General features: G+C 55.0%; 2 protein-coding genes across 2 annotated transcripts in view; one reads left to right on the top strand and one right to left on the bottom strand.

Moving 5' to 3' along the window:
- The window catches only part of LOC311196464 (hydrocephalus-inducing protein homolog), a gene marked incomplete at its 5' end in the record, with an annotated part of 68878 nt that extends 48064 nt beyond the window's left edge, over nucleotides 1-20814 (top strand). The window contains 28 exons of the mRNA XM_084270034.1: nucleotides 3-112; nucleotides 960-1080; nucleotides 1795-2367; nucleotides 2794-3000; nucleotides 3408-3598; nucleotides 3736-3918; nucleotides 4168-4287; nucleotides 5110-5269; nucleotides 5375-5547; nucleotides 5885-6083; nucleotides 6908-7007; nucleotides 8078-8177; nucleotides 8662-8830; nucleotides 9109-9338; nucleotides 9571-9685; nucleotides 10234-10438; nucleotides 10758-10993; nucleotides 11574-11725; nucleotides 12462-12654; nucleotides 13362-13467; nucleotides 14048-14308; nucleotides 14986-15128; nucleotides 15498-15716; nucleotides 16699-16859; nucleotides 17418-17539; nucleotides 18842-19088; nucleotides 19406-19618; nucleotides 20281-20814. Coding sequence (XP_084126160.1) covers nucleotides 3-112; nucleotides 960-1080; nucleotides 1795-2367; nucleotides 2794-3000; nucleotides 3408-3598; nucleotides 3736-3918; nucleotides 4168-4287; nucleotides 5110-5269; nucleotides 5375-5547; nucleotides 5885-6083; nucleotides 6908-7007; nucleotides 8078-8177; nucleotides 8662-8830; nucleotides 9109-9338; nucleotides 9571-9685; nucleotides 10234-10438; nucleotides 10758-10993; nucleotides 11574-11725; nucleotides 12462-12654; nucleotides 13362-13467; nucleotides 14048-14308; nucleotides 14986-15128; nucleotides 15498-15716; nucleotides 16699-16859; nucleotides 17418-17539; nucleotides 18842-19088; nucleotides 19406-19618; nucleotides 20281-20416 — 5145 coding nt within the window. The 3' untranslated portion in view covers nucleotides 20417-20814. The remainder of the gene's footprint in view (nucleotides 1-2; nucleotides 113-959; nucleotides 1081-1794; nucleotides 2368-2793; nucleotides 3001-3407; nucleotides 3599-3735; nucleotides 3919-4167; nucleotides 4288-5109; nucleotides 5270-5374; nucleotides 5548-5884; nucleotides 6084-6907; nucleotides 7008-8077; nucleotides 8178-8661; nucleotides 8831-9108; nucleotides 9339-9570; nucleotides 9686-10233; nucleotides 10439-10757; nucleotides 10994-11573; nucleotides 11726-12461; nucleotides 12655-13361; nucleotides 13468-14047; nucleotides 14309-14985; nucleotides 15129-15497; nucleotides 15717-16698; nucleotides 16860-17417; nucleotides 17540-18841; nucleotides 19089-19405; nucleotides 19619-20280) is intronic.
- LOC311196741 (protein NDRG4-like) overlaps nucleotides 1-21821 on the bottom strand; it is a gene marked incomplete at both ends in the record, with an annotated part of 721213 nt that overhangs the window by 249810 nt on the left and 449582 nt on the right.

Genomic DNA, 21821 nt, shown 5'->3' with positions numbered 1-21821 from the left:
AGGAAGAATGGCACAGGGAGATGGATGAAGAAAAGTATGAGGCCCTTACTGAGGAGGAGAAAGCGCAATTTGATAACTATACACAACAAGTCAAGCGCGAGAAGAAGAAGAGGTCTGTATGCCCTCCACAGGTCACTCCCAGTGTCACTCCCTGCTGCAGAGATCTTGGTTGAGCTCAGAGGGGTTGCACAGCAAATGCCCAGCGTGCCTGTTGCCCTTGCTACACTGATGTCCTGGGGTGACGCTGACCGTAAAACTGGGTGTCTCCTAGGCACCCCGTCAGTGGGTGAGCCGGGGAGCGGCTCTGATCCAGCTCATGGGATGTGTGTGCAGCTGGGAGAGGGACCTGCTGAAAGCAGGCATGTGGCTCAGCCCCAGCTGAGGGTTTGTTTCCATGGGAGGTCACCAGGGATGCTTTGAATTGTGACTCCCAGGATGGACAGCACGAGTTTCCCATGGTTGTTGTGTGTTCTGGCAGGGAATCTGTTTGTTCAGAGCCTGTTTTGCAGAAGGGGGGTTACCACAGCCTTTCCTTCCTGATAATGAAGGAGCAGACTGTGCCTGGGAAGGGGGCCTGGGGGAGCCAAGAACTGGTGCAGGGATAAGTGGGTGTTGGTGATTTGTGAGCTGGTTTGCACTGGGAAGTTGGTGCAGGGAGACATGGTGGGTCGGTCTTCTTGGGCAGCGTGCTGGAGGCGTCCGGGTGGACCTCACCAGAGAAGCTGCACGACTGATATCTTCTGAGAGCAAGGCTTAGATTCAGCTGGCCCCAAAGGTCCCCTCCCAGCTCGCCTCACTTTGGATGCTCCCAGCCTCCCCAGGTTGAGAGAAATCCATGGAGATGATCTAAGGGTTCTACTTGGCCTCAGGGTCAATGAGCAAAGTGCAGGACCACGTGGAATTGCAGCGAGCCCGGGTTGCTGGTGGTGACTCCTGGGGATGTTCTCTGTTTTCTGAAGGAAAATGGAGCAGCTGGCTCGAGAGCTGGAGGAGAAGCACCGGCAGGAGCTGGAACGCTTGAGGGAGGAAGAGCTGAAGAAGAAAACACGTGGGAAGAAAGGCCAGCCTGGAGTCAGGCAGGTGGGTGGTTGTGTTTATACAGAGGGATGATAAAACCCCGAGGACCTGCCCATGGAGCTGCACTGTTCCCTGAGAAGCCAGGAGCTGCACGTGGGGGCGAGAACCTGGCTGCGGGCAACATGTGGGGCCGCGCTGGGAGACAGCAGCCTGTGTTTGAGCAGGCTGCTGCTTCACCGGGGAGGGTTTCCCATGGGCTTGTTGGGTAGAGCTGCTCTGCTGGGACAGCAGCTTCATGTAACTCCATACGGTCACTGGGCAGTGCTGGGAAGTTGTAATCCAGCGTTTCTCGCCCTCTGCACGTGACTTACAGCCCTGAGCTGTGATCTGTCAGGGGTGCGGCATCTGGCAGGAGGTACTGCTGGGCCTTAGGTGTTCATTAGCAACCAGGCTTCCCAAAGAGTCGGCCAGCCCTGGGGATTCCCAGCATGCTGGAAACAAGCCTGGAGGACAGCACAGGAGTACGGAGGTGCCTGCAGTTCCCTGTTTGGGTTGGGAAGCTGTTCCCATTCTTGGCTTTTTGAGGAGCCCAGCAAACCACTGGAGAATTTGGTTTCAGTTGAGCTAAAGTGGGAACCAGCGCCATTGGGAAGTGGGATTTGTGAAGCACCCAGCACGGGGATCGGATGAGGCTGTTTTAAAGGCGATCACATTCCTCCAGCCTTTGAGTCAGCCCTTTGAACCGCTCACTACTTTGTTTCTGCTCCTCCTGCCCAGAACACAAAAAGGTCCACTAGCAACGTGTCAGATGGCAACGAGGGGTCCATCATGAAGGGATCTATAAAGGAGCAGCCAGACCCTGTTGCAAGTGACGAGAGAGGGAAGAAACAGAGTTCCTTGAGGGACGAAGGCCAAGCAGTGGTTGTGCAGTCCTCGGCCACGGAACTGGGGCAGTCTGAAAGTGAGACCTTGAGTGACAGTGAGAAGAACTTGGCCCTGAGGTTTAAGATCTATGAGGCGCTGCGGAAAGATGTTGCACGCACTTTGGCATTCTGGGACAGGGTTCAGGGTACCCTGCATTCCCCTCCAAGCCAAGAGGAGGCAGAGCAGTCCAGAGACCAGCACCACCGTTTATCCAGCTCCAAGGTCCAGAAGAAGAGAGAGAAGGAGCGGCTGGGAACTCTGAAGTCTCTCGAGAATGCCAAATTATCTGAGCCGGAAGAGGAAAGCGCAGAAGGATCTGCCAGAAGCCAGGGTGTTGGGGTGCCCTGCTTGGACATCCAGGTGCTGAGCCCAGAAGATGGCGCTAAGAAGATCCTGGAGAGTGGCAAGCTGCCAGTGGCAGAGCAGGTAAAGCCCTATGAGGCTCCAATGCTGAGCCTGCCATGGTCCAGGCCACGGTGCGTTGTGTCCCATCCGGTGACAACAGCACAGAACCTTGTCCAGGCCACTGATGCTGCTCCACAGTGGTCACGTGGCTGGGGAAGGTCCTCAGCATCCCTCAGATGGGTGGAAAGAGTGTGTTGAGGCATCCTGTCAGTTCAGAGAGGTTCCCAGCTTGGGAATCACTAGAAACGGTCCCAGGGTAGGACAGTTCATGGCCATTGTTCCCTTCATCTGAGTCACTTGGAGGAGAGGTTTCTCTCTAGGTCCCAGCACTGCTCTGGAGCCTACCTCGCTGGGCATAAACCCCCATCACTGTTGGCAGCGCTGTAGGGAAGGAGCGTGAGGATGAAGGTGACAGGACTACAAACAGGGTTTTCTCTTACACTTTAGATCCTGGATGAACTGGGGGTGGGTCCCTCAGGGCCTCCCATTCCTCCCACCGTATTTTATTCTGTCATCCATTACCCGGGAAAGCGACTGGTCCCTGCAGCAGACAACGACCTCGAGCACTTCACCTTTGTTGTGCCAGAAGACACCACTGTGGAAGAAAGAAAGACCGAATCTCCCGTGGATGTCCTCGCCTTGCCCACAGTGAAGGTGCTGGGGAGGGGACCGAGCTGGGTGGCACGTGGTGGGGCAGGCGGGATGGAGAAGGGTCACTGTGGAAGGGCGGTGAAGACAGGTTGGGGCACTGCGTCTGTCCCTTCTGTCTGTCCAAGAGAGACGGCTCTGCTGGAGAAATAGGATGGGGAGAACTAGGCAAGAGGGGAAAGAAACCACCTAAAGCCCTCAACTTCATTTGAGGAGAGGGTCCTGGGTGAGGAGAGCAGAACAAAGCCCAGGAAGGGAGACCCAAGTGCCCAGCACACATGAATCTAGTAGATGCTGGTCTCTCCTGGTTGTTAACAAGCCACAGGCTTGTCTCTCCAGGGTGGAGATGTCTCGGGGGCTCACATCTCTCTCTCTCTCTCTCACCCTGTTTTCTCTCTCCCCTTGGTGAGAAGACACCAGAGGAGCAGCTCACCCCCACCAGAGCCCAGTCAAAAATGGAGAAAGGCTCAGGCAGCCGGGAGAAGCGGAGCCTTGGGCGCAGCAGGAAACATCTCCAGGGATCGGCCACGACAACGCCTGCACATACCCCTGAGCTGTGCCAGAGCAGCGTGGACATCGTTCCGACCCCAGACAGACCAGCCAGGTTAGCTGTGAGGGACGAGGTGATCCCTCTGCTTCATTGCCATCTTGCCAAGTTGCCGGTCCCTCCACGGGATGGCAGGTCTACGACCACCCCCCTCCTTGTCATTAGCAAGCTCTAATTGCCTCTCTAATTGCCAGGCTGAGCAGCTGCAGGTGGATAGTGCCTGCCCATGGCGAGGTGAAACTGAAGATCTTCTTCACCTCCACGGAGCTGGGCCAGTTTGATCGGACGCTGCATTTTGAGGTGCTGGGGACCAACCATCTGTTCCAGCTGCACTGCAGGGGCACCTGCCTGTATCCCACCATCAGCCAGGACCCACGGTAAGGCTGGCCCCTGGGAGCCTCCCACACTCCCTCCCCCTAAACGTGGAGTCGTGGCTGTCCCTTGTACTCCTGGGACCTTCTGGCTTGAGCAGAATATGGTGGCTGAACAGCCCAGTGTCAATTCCCATGCTTGGCACTGGGAACCAGTACTGGTACCTCAGCCACTAGTAAGGGTTATGGCTTCCTGACCAGGTTTTCTGCTCAGAGCATCTCTCAGCTCCTCATTGCACATTTTTCTCTCCCCAGGGTGGTGTTTCCTCATTGGAGGAATAGTAAGGCGGATGACGAAATCATCTTCAAGCAGTATGTCATGGATACGGGTATATTCCACTTTGGACCGCTGTTGTGTGGAAAGTCAAGAGACTGGTACGTGCTCCTCACCCCAAGATGGGATGGGATGGGATGGGATGGGATGGGATGGGATGGGATGGGATGGGATGGGATGGGATGGGATGGGATGGGATGGGATGGGATGGGATGGGATGGGATGGGATGGGATGGGATCTCCAGGGCCTTGTGTACCTCAGCCAGTGGCATGGTTCAGGATAGACCCAGGTGGAGATCTGGGAGATACGCAGGGCTTGAGGGCCCCACACTTGTGACCTTGAGCAGATAACAGGCATGTGAGTCTTGGAGAGATGGAGATGATCTTCCAACCCCCACATGCTGCATCCAGTTCGATAGTGACTTGCCCCCCTTCCACTCTCCACATCTCATCTTCAGCATGTTAAAAAAGTGCCAACTTTTATCTCAGTGGGTCAGCCGCATGGGTGGTTCTTCTGCCAGTGGCTTTGTGACCCACTGGTTAATCTGCTCTCAGGGAGGGTTTGATTTGACCTGCCCAGTGTGTGCGCTGGGTGGATCCCGTAGAGCAATAAAAATGGGAATGACGTTTTCCTGATCCTCACCCTGGATCAAGTCGGCCAAACAAAGCTGTTGGTGTCGCTGCTGGCATGTTTCTGGCTCTAACGTGGTGGCCACCCTTAGGTTGCCTCTGGGCTGGAGGCTGGAGGCATCGGGTACGGTGCAGACATCAAAGTAACGCAAGGATGGATGGAGGACATAGCGTGCCCCTGAAAGTGATCCTTAGCCCGCCTCTCAGCTTGGACATGGTGCTTTCCTCCATGTCTGGGGCAGGTGATGGTTCCGGCATCTCCTCTGCAGCCTCTTCCTCTTTTGTGCACCCAGGTACAAGACGTTGCACTGTCCAGGCAACTGCGAGAAGATAACCATCCTCAATGTCACCGCCCTGGAAGCAGAGGTGCATTTCTCCTTTGAGCACGACATCAATGGCAACACGTTCCTCTTGGAGCCCAGCAGCATGAAGCTGAAACCCAACGAGAAGCAGGTAGGAGACAGGCAGGCAGTGCGAGTGCTGGTGGAAGAGCCCCAGAGCCGTTCCTCCTGCTCACCCAACGCTCTCCTGTGGTTCTCTTTGTGGGGATGGGGTTAGGAGCTGAGCATTTGGGCGTACCCCACTTCATCTGGCCTCATGGAAGACAACCTCATCTGCTGCATCCAGGGGAACCCAGAGCCTGTGGTTTTCCACCTCTGCTGCCAGGGGGTGCAGGTGGAGCTGGGGGTCAGCCCCAAGCAGGTCAACTTCAGCAAGATTCTTCTGCACAGGTCAGTCATGGCTCTTTTTCCCAGCAGCTCCCAGTCACCAGCTCAGCATTCCTTGCTGTGATTGGTATCCTGTAACACCACAAGTGCTGTAGCCCCCCAGCAACACCATGCCATAGGCACGTTGATCTTTAAGGCCCTTTGCAATCTAAACCATGCTGTGATTTCCAGCTTGTTTGCTGGTTCTGAATAGTCCAACAGCTCCACCTCATGGAGACGCTTGTAGCGCCCAGCTTCACGCCCCCAGGACCTCACTTCTCAGGATTCTGCCACTGAAGCCACAGCTAAATGGTACGTGGTTAGCACAACCACTGAGCTGAGTGTCTTCCTGTCTCTGCAGAAGGGAACACAGGACCCTGGTGCTGCAGAACAGCACCCCTCTTCCCATGAACTGGCAGCTCAGTGGGCTGGAAAACCTCGGCACAGACTTCTCCGTGTCCCAGGACAAGGGCACTGTCGAGCCCCGCGCTGTGTCAGAAGTCCATCTGTATTTAAAGGCCACGACGACACTCAACATAAAGAAGACTATCCGACTGGAGGTGAAGGCGTAGAGCCGGGCAGAGGGACCAGCCCAGGGATGGGGAATGCTCGCGGGGTTCCCTGAGGAGAGGGCAGAAGGGTTGAGGCGTCATGAGGTGCCGTGCTGGCTGCCCCTGGAAGGGGGCGATAGTAGCTGAGCTTTCTCGGGCGAGTATGTTGTGGAGGCAGGAGGAGATGTGCCTGATGGACACAGGGGTGCTACCAGCCCGACTTCTGCTGCCTCCAGCTGGGGTTCCCCGGAACCCGGGCTGCATGCCTTAGCATCCACGTCATCCCAGATGATCAGCTGGTGCAGGGCTTACACCTGGGTGCTGAGGCCATGTCCCGAGCCCGTGTGACAACCGCTTTGCCGCTGCACGTGGTTGAATGCTCCATTGTCCGGGTGTCCGTGTGCTCCCTGCACCCATCTCGGAGTCTGGCCGGGGCTCTTCACGTAGAACACTGAACTCTTGCCCTGGGGTTGTGTTCTCCGTGGTTTAGGGGCTGCATTTCAGTGAGGGTGCTGGGTGGTTCAGGAAGAGCGGGTTGGTTGTTGACGCCACCCGCCCTGGGACACCTCCACGCCTCTTGTGCCTCCCCGGGTGCTGGAGCGGCTTCTGCCAGAGCGTGGAGCTGGGCTGACGGACAGGGTTTCGTACCGCAGCAGAATCCTGCTGGGTCAGCCTGGTTGATGAACGTGTTAGGAGAGCTTGAGGACCTGCAGAGACTTGTCAAGCAGGGCAGGCTGTGGTGGCAGTAGCTGTCAGAGACCGGGATTCGTATATCATTTCCCAAAAGGGTTTAGGAGCACGTTTGAAGCAGTGTTTGTTCCCTCTTGGCTCAGGTCTCAGATGCAGAAAACATCCTGGGAATTGTTCAGATTGAGAACATCCAGATCTGCGCGGAGGCCCAAGACGTTGCTGTGACCATCAACATCTCTAAAGGTCAGTGGATGCCCCCAAACCCAAGTGCCTTGCCTCAGAGACAGGCAACCCAAGAAGACAAGATGGGATAGTGTGCAAGCGTGGCACGGGTCCTTAAAGCACATGTCCTGCATGGGCTGAGGCTGAGACAGCCTCGAGTCTCTCGCCTCCAAACTTCAGCTTTGGAGGAACTTTGGCCAGGAAGGCCAACGGCATCCTGGCTTGTGTCAGACCCAGCGTGGCCAGCAGGTCCAGGGCAGGGATTGTGCCCTTGTGCTCGGTGTCAGTGAGGCTGCACTTTGAGGGCTGGGTTCAGGTTTGGGCCCCTCACTCCAAGAAGGACATGGAGGTCCTGAAGCTTGTCCAGAGAAGGGCAACGGGGCTGGGGAAGGGGCTGGAGAGTAAACCTGAGGAGCGGCTGAGGGAGCTGGGAGCTGAGGTTCAGCCTGGAGAAGAGGAGGCTGAGGGGAGACCTTATCACCGCCTACACTGACCTTGACAGGAGGGTGTAGAGAGGTGGGGGTTGGTCTCTTCACCCAAGCGATGGGTGACAGGATGAGGGGAAATGGCCTCGAGCTGCATCAGGGCAGGGTCAGATCAGATGTTAGGAAAAAGTTCTTCACTGAAAGAGTTGTCAGGGCCTGGAACAGGCTGCCCAGGGAGGGGGTGGAGTCACCACCCCTGGGTGTATTTAACAAACGGGTAGATGAGATGCTTAGAGATATGTGTTAGCACAGGACAGGAAGGGTTGGACTCGATGATCTTAAAGGTCTCTTCCAACTCTGTGATTCTGTGATTCGAAGCATGTAACACCATGGGCAGGGTTGGTTTGAAACACCAGTGATGTGGACAGAGGTTGGCAATGCCCCAAGGCTCAGCATGGCACACGAGCTCTTTGATCCGTGCTTGGAAGCACAGAAGCTGAGCTCCTCAGCTGCTAAACACTGCAGATACTCTCCGAGTAAGGAACGGGGCAGCAAAAGGAGCTGGAGAAAGCTGCTGGGAAGGGAGCCGTGCTGAGCAGGGTTTTGTGCCACCTCAGAGCTGAAGTGTGGGTCAGCTCGCTGATAGTTTCTTACCCCTCTCCGCAGGTGTAAATGGCGGCGTGGTTTTTGAGACCCTCAGAGTCATGGATGAGGAGAAGCGAGTGCTGACCCTGAAGAACAAGGGGAAGTACGACATTGGGTACAGGTGGGTCCCTCTGTCAGTAGGTGGTGGCACCATCCTTCCAGCCTGGGTCCCTCTGTCAGTGCCTCCCACCCGGGACTAGAACCTCTTCCCACGCTTGGCTATCTTGTGTTTTGGGTAAATACAACGTCTGGCCTCCTCAGTCTGAGATGGAGAGTCCAGCCATCCCCAGCAGTCCTTCACGCCCCAGCCGAAGGAGACACCCTCACATTTCAGCCGCTCGCTGCCGAGCTTCGTTTTCTTCCTTTGAGGGTCAGCTCATTTCTCTTTAGGAGCCTCTCCAGAGGAGGGAGTGAAAGCATTTGGAGCCCTCCTGGCTGCACTCAGGGTCTGGCGCTCCCCAAGCAGAGCTGGGTTCTGTCTGGTTTATTGGTCTCTTCTTTGTTCTTGCCGGTTTATTCTTACCCTCTTGTGTGAAGTCCTGTCTGTGCTGGTGGCACCGACAGTTGAACTGATGAGTTCTCCGTTCCTTCTCTTCCCATCCCAGTTTCAGCCTGGAAACCGCAGATGCCAACATAGCCGACTTGGCATCTCACTTCACTGTCCAGCCACAGAAGGGCGTGCTGCCCGCCTCTGCGCACCCTGTGCAAGTGCAATTGCTCTTCCACCCCAAGAGGGAGCTGAATATTGAGGACAAACCCATCCTGCTCTGCAAGGTGAGCCGCCGGGACCGGGCAGTGTCAACACACCGTGTCTCGGGAGTGCAAGTGGGACGCGTGTCTTCTGGCAGGAAGGTCAGTCAGGGAATCTTCTCTTGTACGTGTGCAAGAAGGTTTTTCAGAAGCCATTTGTGATGCTTCCTAAGCGGAGCTGAAAACCTGTCTCAGGAGGAGGTGTTTGAACAGGGAGGGTGAGCTGATGGCTGGTGGCAGGACCTGGTGCGGAGGTAGAGCCTGGCTGCCACTGTGCTTACCAACTCCTCCTCCGGCTGCAGGTGTTTGAGCCTGATAGCTCTGAAGGCGGCAGGACCATCACCGTCATCCCAGTGAGGGTGTTGGCGAAATCCGTGTTCAGCCACTACAGCATCTACCCCGCCTCACTCAACTTTGGTGCTGTGACAAGTGGCACCAGGAAAACCTGCACCTTCATGCTGGAGAACAAAGGTGACCTCGACTTCAAATTCCACATCTCCAGACCAGAGCAGGATGCAGTGCAAAGGAAAAGGTGAAGAACCTGGGTTCTTGTCCATCTGCATCACCGGCGTGTGAAAAATGCCTCAGTATCCCCGTGTGTAGGGGGATAAAGCTGATCTGTCCATCAGCTGCAGCAGAAGGTGGTGCGGGCAGCTTTCTGGGAGCAGGAGGACTTTCCTCCATGGGGAGGGAGGCTGGCTTTGGCCTTGGAGAAAGGCAAGGGGAGCTCAGCATGATGGATGTTTTCTGCTTTCTCCTCTCAGGTCACAACTCCCAAAATCTGCCCGCCCTCCCGAGAACATAAACGGGAGGAAAACATCTGCTACATCTCAGCGGAACAGGCTCTTGCTGTGGAAGAACACCAACCCCCTCACACAGGTGGGTGGCTCTGCTCCCTGACACGTGCTGCTGGAGCCTGGGCTGGGGTCTCATCACCATGGGAGGTGACGTGGTCTTGCGTGTGCCTGGCAGCTCAAGGCTCCATCATCTCCCAGCCAGAGCAGAGGCAGGAGCTGCTTGGTCCTGCTGAGGGTGCTCTGGCTCAGAGCTGGAGTTGTGGGGTGATGAGAGAGGAGCAGGTCTGCTGTTTGGTAGCCACAAGCCAAAATACATCTGGGAAAACCCCAGAGGCCCAACATCCCTGTTTGAACTCCCCATCTGTTGATTGGAGATGACCTTCTGAGGCTGAAGGAGCTCAGCTCCCACCTTTGCCCTTTACACCCAAGCTCCTCTCTTTGTGCCGCTTGAGACAAGCCTCCCCCTCCTCCCAGCATGTTCGTGTCAGCCTGGGGCTCCCTGCAGGCTGTGGTGTTGTCCCTGCCCTGGGATTGGAGGTCAGAGCCAGCGGGAGGCTGGGGAGCAGCAGCATGGTCCTTGCTGCTGGTATGGCTGTTGGACATCAGCCTCTGCCGGGACTCTCTCTGCAGACTCACCTCACTGTGGGCATGTTTACGGTGTACCCTGGCTTTGGCTCCATCCCTCCTGGGGGCCAGCAGATGATCACAGTGGATTGCTACGCCGAGCTGCTGGGGACGTGCAAGGAGAGCCTGTCAATCAATATCAACAACAGAGACCCCAAGGACCATCCCTCCGGCATCCCCTACTCCCTGTTTGCCGAGTCCTGCCTCCCAGGTACGCCTCACCCACAGCTTCCCTGCCATCGGCACCCAGACTTACTCCTGGGACACACACCCTGACCCTAAATTTCCCCCTTAAAGCCCCCAGAGGTTCCAGTTCTCCAGTCAGCCATTGCAGAGAGACTGGGAGGGATGCGTGGAAGGATGAAGGGAAAGCAATGTCCTTTAAGACTGGGGGTGACCAAGCTCCATCCTCACACCCAACCCAGCTGGGTTTTGCGGTGACCTGGGCAGCTTCTGAGTGGCCAGCAGGGTCCAGATAAATTCAGCGGGAAGGCTTCTCGGTCCTCACCCTCCCTTTGATCTTCTTGTAGCATTTGTGGTTGATGACATAGAGTCCATCTTTGAGGAGCACCGAATCTGCAGCAGCATCCGCCTCTGCCACGTCCTCCAGACAATGGAAGACAAAGGTGTGTTCATCAGAGATGAGAACAAATTCATCTTCACCAACGTCCTGGTTGGGCACCAGGCCACAGCTCGCTTCAAGATCTGCAACGTGGGCAAAGTCCCCTGTGATGTGGTCTTCTCCATCAAACCCATCCCTGGAAAGGTAAGAACAAGGAGCCTCGGGGACTGTCTCTCTTCTGTGTGGTGGCCTCCAGATGCATCGCAGCTTCTTGCCCAGACTGGCCTGGCTCTGGGCAGGTGGCAGTACATGGCAGAGACGCAGGTTGACAGTTGGGTTGAGTTCAGTCTGTCTCAAGCGAGGTTTTGATTCACCCCTCTGGCTCTTTGGTGAGAGACTTGAACCCTTCTCAGTATCTCTTGGGGTCACGCTCAGGGCCAGGGAGTGCTCTTCTGCTGGGCTGATATACCAGGGCTTCAGAACATCACTTCCTCAGGCTCCCTGGTCTTTTCCTTCTCTTTAAGGGCCAGTTCTAGATCATTTGGAGGGTTTCCCACACAGTCCCACCTCCCACATGTGCTGGGCTGGCCGCTCGGTGCTCAGAACAAGCTTTTGCCCTCCTGGGCTTTACAGCAGCTCCCTGGGCAAGGTCGGCACTGCTCTGGAGTCACCCCTGGAGAGTGAGGGGCCTGTCTGGGACTGTTCCCCATGATGTATCGATGAGTAAGGCTGCATCGCCTTGAAGGGTGTTTCCTCCTAACACCACTCTGTGGGTTCCTCCAAGCTTGACAGCTACGTGAGCAACATATTCAAGGTGGATCCTGTCCGGATGAGTGTTCCCAGCTGCTCCCACATCTTTGCTACGGTGACCTTCACTCCACAAGCCACGCAGAACTACCAGTGTGCTTTTGAGGCTTCCCTCGATGCCCAGGCAAGGTAATTCACCTGGGGGGATCTTAGAGGTGACCTTTTCTGACAGCTGCCTCCCCTCTGGGAGCACGTAGACCTAAGTCCAGTAACCCAGAGTCGTTTGGTAGCCGCAGGTTTGAGTCCTTAGCTTTAGACCACACAAGAAGCAGTAACAGAATCACAGAATTGTAGGGTATGGAAAGGACCTCAAGAGATCATCAGGTCCCTAATGACAAGATAGAGCCTCCTTGTTTATGTTAACATGAGAAGAACCCTTGTGATTCCCTGGGGGTACGTTGAGGTCTGTGCTGGCCGTGTTTGTGCTGGGGCTCCGACCTGCTCTTCTCCAGCCCTTGGGCTGCTTGAGGTGGGACACGCTAACTCAGATTTCTGCCCTGATGAGCAATTCCTGCTCTTGTGGCCTTGGCAATATCCTTTCCTGACACATTATTTACTCCTCCCTTCTTGCTTTGATACTACTCGGGTGCCTTTTGTGTGTCTCTCATGTCACCGCAGCCAGGGAGCTGCTGTGCCTTGTCTGTGTCCTTGTTATTTACCCGCTGTACCGCCTGATTCCATGGAGGGGAACGACTGCTCTTATTCCAGAGGGCTTCAGCTCTCGAGAGCAGATTGCTCTCATGAGTGGCTCTTATCGTACTGGGATGAGGTGGAACCTGTGTCCTGGGGTATGGGAGCAGCAGCCAGGGAAGTGGGAAAGGGGTTGGTACCAAGCGTGATGATGTCTCCTCTGTCTCCCCTGCAGCCCTGCGGCAGCTAAAGCACAGAGCCTGACCTTTGAGATCAGTGGAGATGGGAATCTGCCTCACGTGACGGTCCTGCGCCCGGTTCTTCACAACAGGAGAGGGAACCCCCTGCTCCTCTTCAAGAAGCTGTTGCTGGGTGACTTAGAAAAACTCCCTCTTGTCCTTCGTAATGATGGCACCGTCCCCGTGCAGGTGAGGGCCTGCTTGGGGAATGCTCTGGTCTCATCCCACCAAGGAGAGGTCCCAGCAAACGCCAAAGGAAACCCTTCCCTTGTGCTCAGTGCCCCTTTGTCGCAGGACAGTGACCCCCTCGCCCTTCCCAGGAAGGGTGTTCCCCCTGGAGATGGGGCTTTCTGGCCGGTCTGTCCTTTGCAGTTACGTGCAGCACAAGAATTGGAATTTCCCCATCTCTCTTCTCAGGCTTTGGTTCTCCATGGAACATGCTATGGCCATGGTCACGGCAGATTCATTTGATGGCATTTCACTGCCTTGTAATTAAACTTGGTTGTAGTTTCACAGAATCCCAGAGCATTAGGAGCTCATCTAGTCCCACGCCCTGCCAGAGCAGAGTCACCCAGAGTAAATCCCACAGGAACGCATCCAGGTGGACTTTGAATGTGTCCAGAAAAGGAGACTCTCTGGACAGCCTGTCCCAGGGCTCCCTTACCGGGAAAGAGTTCCTCCTTACAGTTTAATTACACCCTGCTCCTTACTTGTAGTATTTCCTGTCCTGTTTGGTGTGCTGACACCTCCGAACCCTTTTGGGGTTTCCAATTGTACTGAAGCTTTGCACTGAGCTGTGTTTGAAGTGGGCTGAGCCAGCAGCAGGACAGCGTTGATCTGCTGGAAAGCCCTGTACCCACACCAGTGTGGTCATGCTCTGTGTTCCTTTCCCTCAGCTGATGATAGACCTCTTGGACAAAGAAGGAGTTTTCTCCTTGAAAGCCAAGCCCACCACACAGTGTATTTACCAAGCTGCGGGCGTGCAGGACTCTCATGGAGAAGGTAAATTTGTAAATTCGGTGAAGTGTGGCTGTCTGCACGGGAAAAATGTCTGTCCAGCTCTTGGCTTGGCCCAGCACAGGCAGATGTTGATAGTTTGGCTCCTGGGGCTCTCTGTACCCCCAGTTTTACACATGGACTCTTTGCAAGGTTTCCTCCTAGCAAATTGTAGGAAGTTCTTCTGTTCTTCTGGACATGGTGGGTTGAGTTTTGGGGCGCTGTCAGCACTTGAATGGACTGTGTGAAGGTCTTTGCTATGAGTGGGGAGTTACCACCCTGACCAGAGACAGCCCTCGAGCCTGCAGCCAGCCAGCAGAAGCCAAACCCACTGCATAACTCAGCTTTACTATGGCAGGGGCTGGCTGGGTGCAGTCTGAGAGAGAGATGGGTGTTCACCTGAGGTTAAGATACTTAAGGAGCAGTGTGCATGGTGGTATGAATGTAGCAAGAGGGTCTGGAACCACTGATGGGAGAACCGGTGCTTAGAGGCAGCTGGATTCACCCTCTTAAGCATCTCAGACCCCATGGAAATGTTTTCTCTGCGGAGCTGTATGACTTTTCTCTGGCTTCCATCACTGTGTAGAGAGGAAGCCCCACACCGCTTCCCTGGTCCTGCATCACAAGGAATTAGCCGAGTTTGATGTGCTCTTCAAACCCAAGCTGGCCCAGCGTGTGGAAGCAAAGATCCACATGTCTGTGGTGGACAACCCTTATGAAGAGACCGACATTGAGCTGGTGGGTGAAGGCTACGAGGATGACTTCACGCTAGATAACATCCATGGACTAGTGGCAGACAGCAAGGAGGAAGACACTAAAGATGATCTGGAGGAAGGTGTGATTGAGGGTAAGAGAGGAGAGGCTGCCAAGCCAGAGCAAGGAACAGGGAAGCATGGTGCTGCTCACCCTGTGCCAGGGCAGGGGTGCTGTGGGCTTAGCACACGGATCCTGCTGCCTTTCATAGCCTGCAGAGCAGCCACGCTTGGGAAGGCAAAGGGACATCCTCTGTCTGGGGAGGAGCTTGTGGGCTGGCAAGGGAGGGTCAGAGATACCAGCGTTCCGCTGAGTATCCTGAAAAGGGGGTCTGCCGGCCTGTGGGGTGCTGTGGAGGTGAGGAGGACCACGTGTGATAATTTGTGGCCTCTATATAATGAGGTCTGTGCTGTCGCCCGCTAGACGCGGGGTTCTGTGAGCGTGCCCAGGGAGGTGGTGGATGCCCCATCCCTGGAAGTGTTCAAGGCCACGTTGGATGGGGCCCCGGGCAACCTTGTGTAGCTCCAGGCCTGGAGGTTGGTGTCCCTGCCTGTGGCAGGGGGGTTGGAGCTCTGTGATCCTTGGAGTCCCTTCCAATCCAGACCATTCTATGATTCTATGATTTGTGGGAGTGGTAAGGTGTGGAACGGCATCTCCCAGACAGAGGAAGGCTTGGGGCAAGGAGAGGGGCTGGACACGTGTGTCTGTGTGTGTAAGAGGGGTGGATGGACCTCACCACACATTGAGATCCCTTCCTCTCGTTCCTAACAGCTGTCAGAGTGGATCACATCCAGTTCGGGGAGTGTCACATCGGGACCCCCTACACCGTGACCTTCACCATCACCAACCGCAGCAAGGTGGAGGCGATGCGCTTTGAGTGGCTGGCGGAACCCCCCTTTCACTTCTCCCCCAAGGTGAGCTGGGGTGGCTCTGCCTTTCCCCACTGCACGGCCCTGTCCCACACATTCCTGGGAGCTCCCCCCTATCAGCTGGAACCCACGTCGGTGCCATGTAGGAGCAATCCCAAATGACTCCGTGGAGGAGCTTTGCTCCATGCAGGAGTTGCCATCCCTCATCCCTGGCTTTGCTGGGGCCGGGCTCTCAGTCCTGCAGCAAAGGCTCCGTGTTACGGGAGGTGGCATCTCCTGGGCTTTATCAACCCTCGGAGAGAAGCGCAGGAAGATGGAGATTCCTGGCACGGCTGCTCACCACATTGCTCCCTTCACTGGCTGTGCTGCTCTGGCTGGGGATTGGAGTTGGATCTTCTCTCTGGTTCTTCCTAGGTGGGACACCTCCATGCCGGCTGCTCTAAGGACATCACAGTAACCTTGAAATCGGACGTGGCCGTTGCCTTCAGAAAGCACCCTGTGAAGTGCACGGTGGCGAGCATCACCTTCCAGCTGCCACCGGAGGACATTCCTGACTGGGACGACCACCTGCACACCATCAAGTGGGTGGATGCCCCGGAGGCCCCAGGAGCCACGTGGCCTCTCAAGAAGAAGGTAAGCAGCACAAATGCAACAGTGTAACATGAATGCTTGTGTAATGAGAGCTGCTGACGGTGCCAGAGTGATGTCTCTGCTGGCCGAGGGGCTCCCGCCTCCTCCTGATGTTTAATCCGTCCGTGAGGTTGACCAGGAGCCGAGGGAGGTCACACCCTATACGTTATGGTGGTTACATCTCTCCTTTTCCCCAAGGAGGAGGTAAACGCCGTGCTCTCTGGCTCGTGTGAGACGTGGGGAGCAGCACTAGCGCTGGGTGTGGGTGAGCTCTGAGCTCTGTGCTGACACCAGAGGTGTTGGCTGTGGTCTCTGTGTCGTGGGGCTCTCTTGTTATGGAGGCACTGTGTGGCCATTGTGTGGGAGTCCAGAGAAGCATCATCTCCAGAAGCTCCTCCTTTTGCTCTCATTGTGGCCAAACACACCTCTCCTGGGTGATGGTTCTTCCTTAGTTTCTCGACCATTGCAAAACCTGTCATCCAAACTGCTTCCCCATCAGAGCATCAGCGCTCAGAGGCTTCCCCAGTGACTTTGTGCCCACCCCAAAATGCCAGTCCCCAGCCCTACATGAGACATCTGGAAGCAACAGTCCCCTGCTGTTGCCCTATATGAAACCCCTGGAAAGGAAGAGGTGCTTTCTATGTGTGTTCATTCGTGAGGTTCTCCACCCACAGAGCTCCAGTGGGAGAATTAAATCCCCATTTAGAGGTCTGCTGCATTTACAGAGGGCCAGCAGAAGGGTCGGACACTCTATGCAGTGGAAGCACAGGGACTGATCCCTGCTCATTGTCCCCATGGGTGTATTTGTGGTCACAGTGGTGATTGCTTTGATCAGGAGGTAGAAACAGATAGTCCAGCAGAAAGGTCACCTTTCTTTGACACCTTTCCAGGGAAGGAAATGGGGATGGTGTGTTCCTGTACGGGGCTGGTTTGGCTCGTTCTGGCTTTCCGGGCTCTGCTCAGTGATTCTCCTCTCTCCTTGGAGGTGATCGAGATGGACCCAGAACCAGCTCACACTGTCCTGGAGAAGAGCAGCCGTGAGGTGGAGCTTCGCCTCAGCGCTGTCGTTGACTATGCCCAGTTCAAAATGGACATGGACACGATTCAGTTCCAGGAGACCCTGCTCTTCCAGACAAGGACGTTCACGTGAGTCCTTCCTCCCGGTTTATGTTCAGTCTCAGCTGCTCTTCATCCTTTTACACAGACCCTCTATGGTTTCATCCTTCCCAGGCCCTGGCTGGGTGCTGGAGCCCGTCTACCTGCACACAAAGCCAAGCAGGAGATGGTGGCTGCCATCCTGCCCAGATGTGCCAGAAGTTCAGTTCTGCTGTGCCTTTCTGCCAGGAGCAGCCGTGGTTTCACTTTCCTTGCATGTCTTCTGTCCTCATCTGCTTCAGGATGAGTTTGCAACCAAAATAACGTCAGGCTGAGACCTGAGAGCCTTAATCCAAGACCTTAATCCTAGAAACCCCTTTGATTAAGCCTCTGGGATACCACATCTGCCCTTTTCTCTTTGACTTCCAAACTTTGGAATACTTTCTCATGGGACACACCAGGGCCACAAGCTGGACAGGGCAGAGCTGTCCGGGGAAGAAGATGCTCCTCAGCCTGAAGAAAGGGCTGCCAGGAGCCCACAGACCATGTCACTTCTCGACTCACTTGGTATTTATTGGGCTTTTTCCTTTTCCCCTCCTTGCTTCTCAGTTTCCAGCTGTCCAACACAGGGAATGTGGCCCTGGAATATACCTGGCTGGAGGCTGTGGAGGATGAAAGCAAAGCAAGCTGTACCACCAGCACCATGGAGCAGCTTCCGCCCAGTCTGGATGGTAAGGGGCTGTCTGGGGGTGCCAGGATTGTCTCGTGGGTAGCTAAGGGCTTGGGGAGAAGACACACCACCTCCAAACAGGAATTGCTTTTCCATCCCTATCCGGTCATCCACTTTTATCAGCATCTTCCTTCTCCTTGCCCCCTCCCCGCATTTCAGACCCTCTGGCACTGGCTCCGACGCGTGCGCTCTGCGTGGGAGCTGAGTGTGGCTCAGGGGGAGCCGCGCCATGGGTCTGGACTGGGAAGGGGGTGTCAGGGCCCCTCTTGCTGGGAAAGCTGAGGTGTGACAAGTGAGTTAACCAACCTGCTGGCACCATCTGGGCACAATTCCCAAAAGTCACCATCTAAAACAAACCCTTCTGGCTCGGGCAGGGGAGTGTTTGGTGCAGGCAGGGACCCTGCTCGCAGCAGCTGTGGAGCTCGATGGGGTGGCAGTGACTCATTTACCCCCAGGGATGATGTCAGAGCACACGGTCTCCTTGGGAGCAGTGTGGAGGCTGGGCTGAGAGAGGAGAGCTGCCAGCTCTGACGCTTCCTAGCAGGAGCAGCCCGGCTGGCCGAGAACCCGGTGCCGGCCTCGATGCCAGGAACGTGCCAATCTCCCTCCCATGTGCGTCCCGGTGCTGGCTCTTCCCCGGCACGGGCATGCTCCTGCTGATGCTGGGCTGGGCTCTGCTGAGCTCTCTGGCGTAGGTTGGGAAAGCCTGGCAGAGAGGAGGAAGGGAGGAAGGGAGGAAGGAAGGAAGGAAGGAAGGAAAAGGGTGTGAAGGACGGAGCAGCGCTGTCCCCCACAGCCACCGCACCCAAACGAGCACCCCAAAACGTCTCTCCGGTTGGCTGCCGGGTCTGGTTTGGGAACAAATGCTGGCCAGGAAGCACTCTGCAGGAAAGGTTTGCCTCAAGCGACCGGGCCATGGAGATGGAGCCAGGGTAGTCCTGGTCCCATTGAACCCCCCATCTGCCAGCCCAGTGCTGTTACAGCAGGATGCTCAGTGGTGCGGTGTGCTCCAGGCAGTTCTCGGGGCCTTTTCGTTGTGCTTGTTGCCCCCAGCTCTCGCTTTCACATGGATCCCCCGGGACATTTTGGGAATATGATTTAGGAAGCAGTAGCCTAGAAGCAAAAAGCCAACTGGCCGCTCTCCCTGCTCTTCACGGGGAGTCCTCCTGATGAAAGCCTGTGGCTGGAGATGCTCCAAGTACATCCCAGCTCACTCCTACCTGCCTGCACCAGGAGGCAGAGCTGCTGGGAGGGTTTTTTTCCTTGACAGATATCCTGCTATATAACCCTTTCCTTATCACAGGGGATTTGCTCTCCTCCGCTTCTGGTAGCTCTGTGAAGCTCCAGCCCAGCCATTTGAGCCAGCTGGACCACAGTGTGGAGCGGGTCTCTTCTTCCGCAAGCTGGTCTTTGAACACCACCCGTGCCCCCTCCCTGCCGTTCTCCATCGAGCCCAACAGCGGCACCATCCTTGCTGGCCAGGAGCAGCATTTCCAGATGAAGTTCTCTCCAACATACATTGGGGACTTTGAGAGCCGTATGCTCTGCAGGTAGGAGACGTCCAGGCTTCGCTTGCTTCTGCAGTCGTGGTTATACCTCGGATCGGGGTGGGTAGGAGTGCAGATCTGGCAGCAGCCAGCCCCAGAGAGGCAGAGAAACTGCACATGTACAGGAGAAAAGCAAGATGAGCATCCAGCCTTGGTAGAAGGAGGTGTGGAGACACGGGAAAAAGATGTTGTATGAAATATTAAGCTCCTGGAGGGTTGCAAAATCTGGAACGAGAGATCCAGAGAGGGGGAGACACAGGTCACCAGTTAGCCTGGCCACCACCAGCTAGCCTGGCCAACACCAGTCCCTTTCTTCCTAGGATTCCAAACCTGAAACCCGATCAGAAGGGCCCAGAGGTGGCTGTGAAGGGGAGAAGCCTCATGCCCAGCTGCCACTTTGACCTGGAAGACTCCGACTACATCACGGCAAAGAGGCGCAACCCGGAGTTGCAGGGATCTGAGGAGCCAGAGCTCGATGTCAACAGGAAAGTGATTGAGATCGCAGCAGTGGGACTGCGCAGCAGGAACAGAAGGTGGGTGTGGGCATGGCTTCTGCTGGTGGTCTCCTGATCACCCCCCATTAACCAGAGGCTCTTCCAAACCCTGAGGCACATCTGTACCTTGTCTGTGATCTGATGGTGCTTGGCCAGCAGTCTGCTTGGTACCATATTCCGAAGGAGCCTTGCTGGACTTCACTTTACCGTTTTGCCTTCATCTTGCCGTGCTGTCATGCAAGAGTTTGGCCATCGAACCCCGGACTGCGTTGGGTGCGCAGGGACCTCCGAAGGCCATCTGCCCCCTTCAGTGAGCAGGGCCACCTTTAGCTAGATCAGGTTGCTCAGAGCTTCATCTGCCCTGACCTTGAATGTTTCCAGGGATGGGGCCTCCACTACCTCTCTAGGCAACCTGTGTCAGGGTCTCTCCACCTTCAGAGTGTATCCCTGCTAATTTCTTCATTGATAGCCACTAATCGATAGCCACTAACCGATAGCCACCTGGGAAACAAGGCAAGTGAAATGTTTCTAGGTGAAACACCTCAAAAGCAGCAGAAGTGTTCATGCTCCCAGTGTCATGCCCCTGCACCAAGTAACTCCTTCCAGATGGTGTCCAGGACTGGCAGCGCCTGATGTCAGTTACGGCACGGCATCATTAACCACCCAGCACCTCATTAGTCCTTTTTTCTTTGTGTGCCCAGGACCATCACAGCTGTGAACCCGACCAGTTCTGCGTGTTCCTTCCAGTGGAATTGCCAGGACCCTGCAGGGCCACCAGAACAGGTGGCTTTCTTCTGCCACACGGAGAGAGGTCACATCCAGTACCACTCTAACTAGCTTGGCAGCAAAGGCATCAAACCACAGCGAAGCTGTCTTTGACTTTATGGACTTTCACATCCCTTGATTTAGCAAAAGTGTTGGCTGCTAATAAAGAGATTGTAAGCCTGGCTTACACTAGTCTAGTCATCTTTTAAGTTATGCTTCTCCCTTTCCATAGTCCTGAATTCTAGACTTCCACAGCATTTCCAGAATCAAAAGGGAGAAGAAGAATTAAAATCAAGTGTAATAATCTTGACAATATCTCACCTCCTGTGAAGGCCCACTTTTGTTCATGTTTTCCTTCCACAGTGGTTCTGCATGCTAAATGGTATTTTATTAATGGGTCTGCCTATTTCTGAATGAATACTAATAGATTCCATTAAAATGGAATAAGCCTATTTCTCAGCTCTGGTTTAAATCCCTGCACCAACCCATCTCAAAGCATCTCTGAGTAGGTCTTAACAACATAAGGCTAATGTACGAGGCTGGATCCTCTCCCACCCTGAGAGCCTCTGCTATGTATTAGACTGGGCTTTAAAGGGCAGGCATTTGTTGCAGCTCTTACTCTGCATGGGTTCATTATCCAGCACTTTCTCTGCACATCAAGCGTTAGTGTTCAAGTCCACTCCACAGTTACAGCTCCGTTTCAGAACTTGTGTCTGCAATGAGATTAGCTGCTGCTAATTAAGTTGGCTTCAAATGATTTCCTTTTTTATGTTTTGGGAGGAGAAGTGACAGGAAAATGGCCAGAAGGTTTAATTTTCCAGCTAACGGGTGCTATCCTCTCTTCTGGTTTTGTAAGAGGCTAACACATGGATGCTCACTGGTGTCTTGGACGTGTTTCCTCTCCATCTTCTCCAAGGAGAAGGTGCATCTGGCCAGCAGGATTGCTATTTTGCTCCTAATAGAGTCCCTTCCCCTTTGGCAGCTATCACACAGCTCTGGGGTCCAGTGAAGCTGACCTCTGCAGCCTTACAGGGTGTTTCACTGTGTCCTGTGAAGTTTGTTTTCAGCTCTGCAAAGTGCTGAAAGGCCAAACCTCAGGCGACCTGCGAGTCAGTAAGTGTGACAGAAAGACCCAGCGCCACACGCTGGCATCTAAAGCAGGTAATGGTGTCGACTACTGCGATCCTGGTGCCATTGGTGTCACCCTGGTAAGCAGGCAGCATGCACAGCAGTGAGGCATTTGGCAAGCCCTTAATGTACTGCTGAGAAGCTCAGCCAGGGACAACGTTTCAAATTGAAATGCTCACATGTCAGATGCCTTACTTTGGTTCATAGGGACACTTGGGGCTTTCTGGGTTGTTTTGAAATGAGAGGTCATAAAAGTTAACTTCTCTGTGCACATCCAGGGCAGAAGACATAAGAGACATGTAGTTACATTACAGTGTAACTGTACAGCAGTGTTGTACTGCTAAAAGTT

The sequence above is a fragment of the Gallinula chloropus genome (genome assembly GCF_964237585.1).
Source record: "Gallinula chloropus genome assembly, chromosome: 13".
Classification (NCBI taxonomy): domain Eukaryota; kingdom Metazoa; phylum Chordata; class Aves; order Gruiformes; family Rallidae; genus Gallinula; species Gallinula chloropus.
This window is presented reverse-complemented; position numbering and strand designations above follow the sequence as displayed.